The sequence below is a fragment of the Myotis daubentonii genome, chromosome 3 (genome assembly GCF_963259705.1).
Source record: "Myotis daubentonii chromosome 3, mMyoDau2.1, whole genome shotgun sequence".
Taxonomy (NCBI): Eukaryota; Metazoa; Chordata; class Mammalia; order Chiroptera; family Vespertilionidae; genus Myotis; species Myotis daubentonii.
Window position 1 is genome coordinate 193,027,252 of NC_081842.1, and position 10,354 is coordinate 193,037,605.

Consider the following 10,354-nt stretch of genomic DNA (forward strand, 5'->3'; position numbering starts at 1 on the left):
ACAAAGTTTCCTGGAGGGCAGTATTTCAAATAAACCCTGACATCAACATATCTGGGTCTGGCGGGACGAAAGAGACATTGCTTAGTAAATCCTTCTCAGGTGTAAATACCGGCCACCCCTCGCCCCTGCCTGTGGACGGTGGTACATGCCAATCCGAGCGTATGTTCGGGGCTGCGAGGAGTCTGCCGCACTTCCGGCCAGGTCGCCGGATATCCGCCGAGTGACCCTTGCAAGTCCTTCTCGGTTCTGAAGTGGAGTAGGCGCTGCTGTGGCTGCTCGTGTTCAATCCAGAACCGTCGCCAGACATGGGGCTAGAGGACGAGCGGAAGATGCTGACCGGGTCCGGAGACCCCAAGGAGGTAAGGCCCGGCGAGGGGCGGGGGCCGGGACCGAGCCCGCCCAAACCCGCCCGGGGCCCTCGTGGCCCTGCGTCCACCTCCCTCCCCCTGGAGTGTGCGGGGCAGGGAGAGCTGGCTCCCTTGACCCCCAGAATCCGCCGAGTGACCTTGGGCGAGTAGGTGACTAGTCTTTGGGCCTCGACCTTCCTATTCTGTGACTGTGGTGAAGAGCGACAATGCTGTGTTGACTACTTTTGGAAAAATACCATCTCCAGCCCTGGCCGGTTTGGCTCAGTGGACGGAGCGTCGGCCTGCGGACTGAAGGGTCCTGGGTTCCATTCCGGTCAAGGGCACCCGTCTGGTCCTGGGTCCGCACAATTGGCATGGTCGGTCCCCGGTAGGGGGCGGGCGGGAGGCCGCCGATCAACGATTCTCATCATGGACGTTTCTCTCTCTCCCTCTCCCTTCCTCTGTGAAATCAATAAAAACATGTTTTTTAAAATACTAGCTATATTTTTGACCTGACGTGTTTGGGGAAGCAGCTCCGGTCCGGAACCCCTGCCACATACACCTTCTGTGGAGGCTCCGGAGGCTTGCCTTTACACCGGTTCCTGTGAAGAAGCGGTTTCTTTTTCTTTGAGGGGGCCGGGGGGAAGGTATCTTTCTTTGGGGACAGTGTAGGAATGTGCAGCATAAGGGAGTTCTTTTCCAGAGCAAGAACGCCGATACAATAATTATTGCCTGCTTCCTGTTCCGAGTGCTTCATGTGCGCTAATCCGTGTAAGCCACGCAATCGTCCGACGAGGCTTTAGATGCTAGTACTGCCATGTCACAGGTGAGGAAACGAGCGCAGAGAGGGTAAGCGTCCTGCCTGAGGACACACAGCTCCTGGGTCAGGAGCCAGGGACCGAACCGAGGCGCAGGCCCGGGGCTCAGACTCGGCCGTGGTGCGGCGCAGCCGGCGTTTGTTGCCGGGCACATTTCCCATCCTCTGCCAGTTTTGTGCTTATGGGTTCGGAATAGTTGGAAACTAGTTTATCCCATAGTTTTTCCTAGTCTTACTGTTTCCAGAAAGAGGACCAGAAAGACGTGGAGCCAGCCCTAGGAAGTTCAGGGAGGATGTTGGACACTTCGGTAGGGCTCACCGCAGCGGCAGATGAGACAAAGAAAGTAAATAAGTAGTCAGTTTTGAATTTAAGAAAACGGAGGTCTCCCGGAGATTAAATCTTTTTAGTTAGTGTGATGTTGGTTTTTCTCATTGACTGGAAGTTTTACAGGAAGTATTCCATAACCAGACTTGCAGTTGGATTTGTTTTTCCAAAACTAGCCATGATACTTTTGACACAAAATTGTCGGAGACACAGAACAATTAATGTCGTAGTATTGCTAATGGGGGGGGATGATATCAAGGTCTTGCTTCTAGGATAATTGATTTCTGGTTTCTAACTCGGGCAGAATGTGATTTGTGTGTTTTTTTAAACTTTTTTAGTATGGATTTTCTTCAAAGAGCAAGGTCAAGAAACCTTATTTAATGGAAAACTAGAATTTTGCCTCCTAAATAACATCTTTATGTTTATTTTTAAGTGTTTTTATTGATTTCAGAGAGGAAGGGAGAGAAAGATAGAAACATGAATGACACGCCCCCTACTAAGGATAGAGCTCACAACCTGGGCATGTGCCCTTGACCGGAATCGAACCCAGGATCCTTCAGTCCACAGTCCCACACTCTGTCCACTGAGCCAAACTGACCAAGGAAACATCTTTTTTTTTTTTTAATATATTTTATTGATTTTAGAGAGGAAGGGAGAGGGAGAGCGATAGAAACTCAGTGATGAGAGAGAATCATCGATCAGCTGCCTCCCGCATGCCCCTCACTGGAATAGAACCTGGGACCCCTCAGTCCACAGGCTGACGCTCTATCCACTGAGCCAAACCAGCTAGGGCCAAGGAAACATCTTTATGTTTAGAAGAGGCCTTTGCCAATTGTGGGAATAAATGAACCTGCCCTACCCCTCGTAGCTTTCATGGGCTTTGTTTTGGTCCCTACTCGGAAGGACATGGTAGAGAATGAGCCAGATTGTGTTGGAATTTTGGAAACATATTGAGGGATGGCTGAGCTAGTTCTTTTATTCCCTTCTATACCGTCTCTTTCCCTTCTCCCAAATGTGGACACATGCGTGACAGGTTGAAATACTGATCAGATAGACTCTTTGCCCCAGATTTAGGCCTATGCTGATGCTCCCTTAGGGAATTTTTTTTTTATGTTGTTCTCTCTGGAAGAAAGAAAACTAAGTTTGAGAATGTGCACCAGAACTGGAAATAAATAGGAAGGGCCTGGTGTTTCCAAGCTTGTGGATGGAGACATGTGTCAACATCTTATATTGATAGTCTACTTAGAGCCCTGGAGTTTTGCAAGTCAAAAAGCAGTGGTTGTAACCATCTTTAGTTAAGCTCTGGCTAAAGGAGAGTTTTGGCTTGGCCATTTTCATATTCCCAATTCAAGTTCAGAATCTAGAAAAAAATGTTAGTTTTCTCCTAACTTGGTTTTAGGATGTAAGGACTAAATTTAGCTATTTCTAGTAATAATGGGACTCACCAGAATTTAGAACAAAGTACTTTTTTAATGTTCCATATGAACGTCTGGCAGCTTGAATTTATATCAGAAAATGTCTAATTAGTGTTATGTCTCAACTGGGAGTCCCTTAGGGCTGTTGTGATTAATCAAATCATATGAAAGTGCTTTATACACAATAGTGTTGTGCATTCTTTAGGTCAGCGGTCGCCAACCTTTGGGACCTCGCGGACCACCCATGGCGACCACTGCCTTAGGTTGTTGCTAATGAAAGTGAGATAGTATGTCCTTGTTGAAATGTACCCAGGATTTGTTTTAACGAGGTATGGTAAGTTACAGACATTGAGAGGATTGTTTTTGAAGGAAGGGTTTATTACTTACTAGAGGCCCGATGGACGAAATTTGTGCAAAGGGCTCGGCCCTCACAGCCGCAGTGGCTGCCCTTGGCCCTCGCAGCCCTGGCTTTGTCCTTTGTCCGGAAGGTCGTCCAGAAGGTCTTTTGGCTGTCCAGTCTAATTAGCATATTACGCTTTTATTATTATAGATAGTTCCCCAAAGAACTTAGAATAATAAGGCCATACCATCTAGGACCACATAGAGAAGTGCCTGGACCACTCGGGAGCAGAAGGAGCAAGGGAAAACAGAGCCTTGGTTTCTAAGGGAAGGAAGGGGTGAGGCAGGATAGGCAAGCTTTAGCAAGGTTAGGATTGGACAGTTAGAATCATTTCAGTTGCCTCTGGGCTGGGGGCGTGGTCCCTAGTTGTTTGGTACTTGGCCCTGGGGTGGTTAGGGCAGGGGCAATATGGTTTCCTGTGGAGAGTTAGATAAGTAAGTAGTTGTTGGTTAGGGATTTGGATTGGTTGTTTTGCATATGAGAGGCATGTCCCCAGGCAAGTTGTTGCTATCTCTAGGAATTAGCCAGCCCTGGGAGGGGCTGACTCTAGGATTGGCAGGGCCCCTAAAATGTCAAAACATCATAAAATACAGAAATTTAAAGACATGGTTAATATAATGTCTGTCATCAGTAATTACAAGATCAATATGATTGGGAATACATATGTCATAAAAATGCTGCTAACATTAATTTTGTTTTCTTTTTGTAGGAGGAAGAGGAGGAGGAATTAGTGGTAAGAGCTGTCTCCGGTTTGGAACCATCACAATAAAAGGAAGTTTGCGCTTCAGAAAACTCGGAAGCCATTTTGAGAGTCTCAGTATTTGACACTTGGAGAGAATGGGAGTGGAAAAGGCCTTTACTTCCTATGCAGGGGAGTGTTTGGGGGTGTGGGCCTGGGAAGCTGGGTCGTTTCTGGGCTTGGAGCTTCTCCAGTTGTGTCAGGGAGCAGAGCAGCGTTTTGAGGGCCTGGCACTCAGTCCTCTGCTGTTTGTGGTTTAATAATTCTGAAAGGACCATTCCCTGGATGGCCCTTCTCTGTGTTAACATTGCCTTTCTAGCTGGGATGCATAGGCCTTGCTGACAGATTGAAAGCCACAGACATTACATAATCCCAAATGCTATGTTAACAAGTAAGGCCTCCTGTAGATCTTCAAGTTTGGCCAGGTTTCCTTTATCACCTTATTTCTCAGATAGGACTGAGGCTTTCAGTGCATACTGGCAACCTTGGAAGGCAGAAATGTGAAACTTTTTCCTACTCTTAGCATCAGAATTGAATGAGAGACCCCATTCTGCCATTTCTGGTGGCAGTATGGCTCTGCCAGCTGGCCTCTGCCCGGTAATTCAGAGGCAGCACCTTGCCTTGGTTTAGTGGTTGTATTAATCAAAGCATATGGTTTGTAGATCACCACCTGAAACACCCATTTTGTTTTCTGTTTTGTTTGTTTGTTTCTCTATCAGGATCCCCTGACAACAGTGAGAGAGCAATGTGAGCAGTTGGAGAAATGTGTAAAGGCTCGGGAGCGGCTAGCGCTCTGTGATGAGCGCGTTTCCTCCAGGTCACAAACAGAGGAGGACTGCACGGAGGAGCTCTTTGACTTCTTGCATGCAAGGGACCACTGTGTAAGTCAGCCTAAAGTCAAGAGGGGAAAAGCTTACAGTGGCCAGGGAAGACTTGGTTCTGACAACCTTTTATCCTAGCATTATTGTGGCCCAGTATATGCAGGTACAGTGCTAGGCACTTTACATAAGTAATCTTACATAATCCTGCCACTTTCACTTGAGGCAGATATCATCCCCATGTTACAGATAAGAAACTGAGGCTCAGAGTAGAGAAATGATATCCCAACTTGTACTGCTAAACAGCGGGGAAGTTGGATTTTGTACTTTTAAGTAACCGGCTATTCTTTAAAATAATGTATATCCTCCAGTGTCTTTTACATAGCAGTTGGTCCAAAAAGCTTTTTGTGTTTTTTTTTTTAAGTAAAATTGCTTGACTTTATGACATAATAATAAGGTATTTTAAATTATTGGGTAGGCACACTCTCCCTTCCTCTGTCTCTAAAAGATCAAATAAAAAAACATTAAAAATAATAATAAAATAAATTATAGGGTAGGCAAAATTTGATACGGTTGCTTATGTTAAAACTGATTGGGTGGCTGATAAGCATTATGAAAAGATGTTCAATACCATAGCTATCAGGGAAATGCAGATCAAAACCACAATGAGATACTACTTCACATCCACTAGATCAGTGGTCGCCAACTTTTCGGACCTCACATGGTCCGCGGGCCACCAATTAGCCACCGCTGCACTAGATTGACTCCTATCAAAAAAATAGGTAACAAGTGTGGGCCTATGTGGAAAAATTGGAAACCTCATGCACTGCTGATGGGAATGTAAATTGGTACAGCCTGTAGAAAACAGTGTCATTTTTCAAAGGGTTAAAGATAGAGGCACCCAGCAGTTCTACTCAGATATATATACCTAAGAGAAATGAAAACATGTCTACATAAAACTTATACACAAATTTTCATAGAAGCATTCTTTCTAAAAAAATATATATATATATACATATATATATATATATATATATATATATATATATATGCATATATTTTTATTGATTTCAGAGTGGGTAAGGGGGAAATAGAAACATCAGTGATGAGAGAATCATCAATCAACTGCCTCTTGCACACCTCCTGCTGGGGATCGAGCCTGTGACCTCCAAGTTCACGGGTAGATGCTCAACCACTGAGCAACACTGGCCCAGCAGAAGCATTATTCTTTCTTTTTTCTTTTTCTTTTATTGCTTAAAGTATTACAAAGGAAGCATTATTTTTAATAGCCAAAACGTAGAAACAACTTAAGTGTCCATGAACTGATATATCCATATAGTGAAATATTCTTTGGCAATAAAAAGAAATCAAGGCTCGGCCAGGTAGCTCAGTTGGTTAGAGTCATCCCTATACACCAAGGTTGCAGGGTCATTCACTGGTCAGGGCACATATAAGAATCAGCCAACCGCCCGGCCATTGAGTAATGGTTTGAGCATCGACCTAGGAACCAGAAGATTACAGTTCGATTCCTGGTCAGGGCACATGCCCAGGTTGCAGGCTCAATCCCCAGTAGTGGGTGTGCAGGAGGCAGCCAATCAGTGATTCTCATCACTGATGTTTCTATCTCTCCCTCTCCCTTCCTCTCTCTCTGAAGTCAATAATATATCTTTAAAAAAAAAAAAAAGAATTAGCCAATGAATGTATAAATAAGTGGAACAGCAAATCTGTTCTGTCTCTTCCCTCTCTCTCAAAAGTAAAAAAAAAAGGAAATCAAGCACTTTACCCCAAACTCTAAACATAGAATTACTATATTGATCCAGCAGTTCCACTTCTGTGTATATACCCAAAAGAACTGAGACTTTGTTCAAGGGCTTGAAAAATATATTTATGCATGCATGTTCATAGCATTCACAATATCCAAAAGGTAGATGCAACCTGAGTGTTCGTTAATGGATGGATATACAAAATATGAAACTTAAAGACATACTAAGTGAATCAATCAATCACAAAAGGACAAATGTCATTCCACTTACATGAGATACCTTAAGTAGTAAAATTCATAGAGACAGAAATTAGAATGGTAGTTGCCAAGGTTTGAGGGAAGGGAAAATGGGGAATTATTATTTAATGGGTACAGAGTTTCAGTTGATGAAGGTGAAAAAAATTCTGGAGATTAATGATGGTGGGACAGTATGAATGTACTTAATGCCACACAAACGTATTGTTAAAAATGGTTATTTTTATGAGCAAAGCACTAGATTAAGATCTGGGAGTGAGACAGGCATGTCTCTTTCTTCATTATGAGCCAGAGAACAGTTAGTAAATTGGTAAGTCTCTTGGGTTTAACCATCTTAGGATAGCCTTCAGCGACCCAAAATTTAAAGATGCTGTGCATCTTTTAACTTTATTCAGGATTTATCACTTTCAGAAATGACCTTATGTCTATATTATATTTCTCTGTTATCTCTAAGTTCCATAAAAGGCGGAGATATTATTGTGTTTACTGTTGAAACTCAGCACCTAGAACGGTACCTGGCATTTAGAATTGTATATTTGTGGATTTGATAAGCACTATGATATGGGAGGTATATGTTTCTGTGGGGAAGACAGAGGAGGAACAGATTTGTGTAGAAATAGGGCCTAGAGAAGCCTTTCATGTTAACTTAAGTTCTAAAGGAAAAGATGAAAGAAAATGGAAAAGAGCGTTCCAGGTAGAAGGGAGATTCAGGTAACAGGGGAGTTCACTGTGGCTCAGGAGGGGTGTGAGTATGTGAGAAGGGGAATCACGAGAGAAGGGACAGGACCAGTCTAGGTTATGCAGAATCCTGTAAGCCGTGACATTAAAACTGCCAATTAATGACTTCCTTTCTTTCCTCCTTCTAGGTGGCCCACAAACTCTTTAACAGCTTGAAATAAATGTGCAGATTAATCACCCTTGGGCATCAGGATATTTCCTTGTGGTTTTGAATATGCCATTTGTTTCTTATTTGTGTAACTGTAAGTTCATGTGAACACCTCATGGATTTTGGTTAGGCGAGTTGCTTCTATGTACTTAGGAGTGATTACATCTTAATAAAAGTCCAGTAATCTGCAGACCTTTATTGTAATTGGATTTTTTTATTTGAATTTTCAAGCATAAGGATAGGTAATAACCCCTCTGAACCCATCACCTAGTATGTATCTCTTTAATGATAAGGACAGTATTTCTTTATTTGATGCCATTATCACATTTAAAATGAACAGTAATTGCTTAATATCATTATTAAATACCCAGTTCATACGAAAGCTTATTTTAGAAGTGTCTTTTGACAGTTTTTTGGTCTTGGTTGCCAACAAAGTTGCTTTTCTTAAAAAAATAAATAAAAATTATATATATATATTTATATTTTAAAAGGAGTGAGGAGGGGATAGGTTTGTGGTTTGTGTAGGGAGGGTTATTGGAATCTAAGCAAGGTGAGAATGGAGGGGCACCCAGGTAGGTGGTGCTGGCAATGAGAGATTGGTTACCGTACCAATCTGGGTAGGTGGGATATTGAAGATAATGGGAGCTAGCAGAGAATGAAATTACAAATACGGAAAAGGAAAAAGAAACCAGAATGAACCCTGCAGAGTTAAGGTATTGGTATAAACTAAGTAAATACAGATTTCAGTGTAAGTAAATATATATGCCAGTATGTGTCCATGCAGGGAATATATGTTTTCCCTAGCTCAGCCCACAAAGAGGGCTTCATTCTCCAATAAAAGAAACCAGAGCCCCTTGGAGAAATGCGGGACTCCAGGGCAGGGAAAATACAAGAGAAACCATTTTGTTCCAGAAAGAAGGAAGTACTCAAAGAACAATAGGAACGAGTCAAAAGTATATAAACCACTATTCAAACCTGGAGCAGTTTGAGAATCAAAATATGTGATGACAACCCTGGCAGGGTAGCTTGGTTGGAGTGTTACTTTTCAATCCTCAGGTAAGGATTTAAAAAAAAAAAAAATGTGTGTGTGATGAAAGCATTAGATTATGGCTCATTGAATAAAATAGGAATCCATGCCCTAACCGGTTTGGCTCAGTGGATGGAGCATCGGCCTGTGGACTGAAGGGTCCCAGGTTCGATTCCGGCCAAGGGCATGTACCTTGGTTGCGGGCATATCCCCAGTAGGAGATGTGCAGGAGGCAGCTGATCGATGTTTCTCTCTCATCGATGTTTCTAACTCTCTAGCTCTCTCCCTTCCTCTCTGTGGAAAATCAATAAAATATATTTAAAAAAAAAAAAAAATATATATATATATATATATATATATATATATTTTATTGATTTTTTACAGGGAGGAAGAGAGAGGAATAGAGAGTTAGAAACATCGATGAGAGAGAAACATCGATCAGCTGCCTCCTGCACACTCCCCACTGGGGATATGCCCGCAACCAAGGTACATGCCCTTGGCCGGAATCGAACCTAGGACCTTTCAGTCCGCAGGCCAACGCTCTATCCATTGAGCCAAACCGGTTTCAGCAATAAAATATATTTTTTAAAAAATTAGACATTGTACAGAATAATCCTCACCATGTCAAGGTTGTGAAAGTGAAATACTGAAGAAGTGTTCCAGATAGACTACAGAGACAATGCAACACATAATTCTAAACTGGATCCTGTTATTAAGGGCCTTATTGAGACAATTGGTAAAGTTAAATGGAATCTAAATATTCTATGGCAGTTATATCAATGTTAAAGTTGAAAATTATTAAAAACCAAAGCCCCAATAAAGTCCCAAATGTGTAGAACAGAGGCTGACTTCAGACGTAAAAGTCAATAGCTAGTGCTGTTAGCCATCACAATCCCATGTCTAGTGTTGGGACTTAACATATTTCCCCATAAAAACAGTAAATGGTAGTGATGAGGCTGAGGCTCTGATCACCGCTAGTAGTATATGTTGCTCAAGGGATAGGGAAAATGTTCCCAGTTCCATTTGGGGAGACAGGCTAGGTAAGCACTGTCCAATAGCATACTCTGCAATAATGGCAAAGTTCCGTTGTGCGTTGTCCAATACGCTAGCCTCTAGCCATATGTGCATTTTTCCGTTGTGCATTGTCCAACATGCTAGTCCCTAGCCATATGTGGGTTTTGAGCACTTGAAATGTGGCTAATGTGATTAAGGTACTGAGTTTTAAGATTTATTTCATTATAATTAAATAAAATTTGAATTAATTTATATTCAAATAGTCTTGTGGCTGGTGGTTACCATATTAGACAGTGGAGGTCTAGCAGTTGCAAACACAACCACCTGAGTGGTAACGAGAGAAGCAGGCCCAGTAGGCACTGGGAACTGCTTCTGCACTGTAGTCAGCTACTGCTATGTGAGAATGCTTATCCAGTGTTGCTTGATCACTTGTTAAGGAGCTAGAAATCCAAGTTTTAGGTGAAATTTAAGTTTCAAATGAAGACAAATAATTTTTAAAGCTTTAGGCCAAATTAAACACATCTATGGATTGCAACCACTGGTGCACGT

General features: G+C 42.5%; 1 protein-coding gene across 1 annotated transcript; it reads left to right on the plus strand.

The window, feature by feature from the left end:
* Positions 1-195: 195 nt before the first annotated feature.
* LOC132231243 (cytochrome b-c1 complex subunit 6, mitochondrial) lies at positions 196-7,956 on the plus strand. Its single transcript, XM_059690032.1, has 4 exons — positions 196-359; positions 4,014-4,037; positions 4,763-4,924; positions 7,745-7,956. The coding sequence occupies exons 1-4, from the start codon at positions 306-308 to the stop codon at positions 7,775-7,777; spliced, it is 273 nt and encodes a 90-aa protein (XP_059546015.1). The 5' UTR covers positions 196-305; the 3' UTR covers positions 7,778-7,956.
* The last annotated feature ends 2,398 nt before the right edge of the window (positions 7,957-10,354 follow it).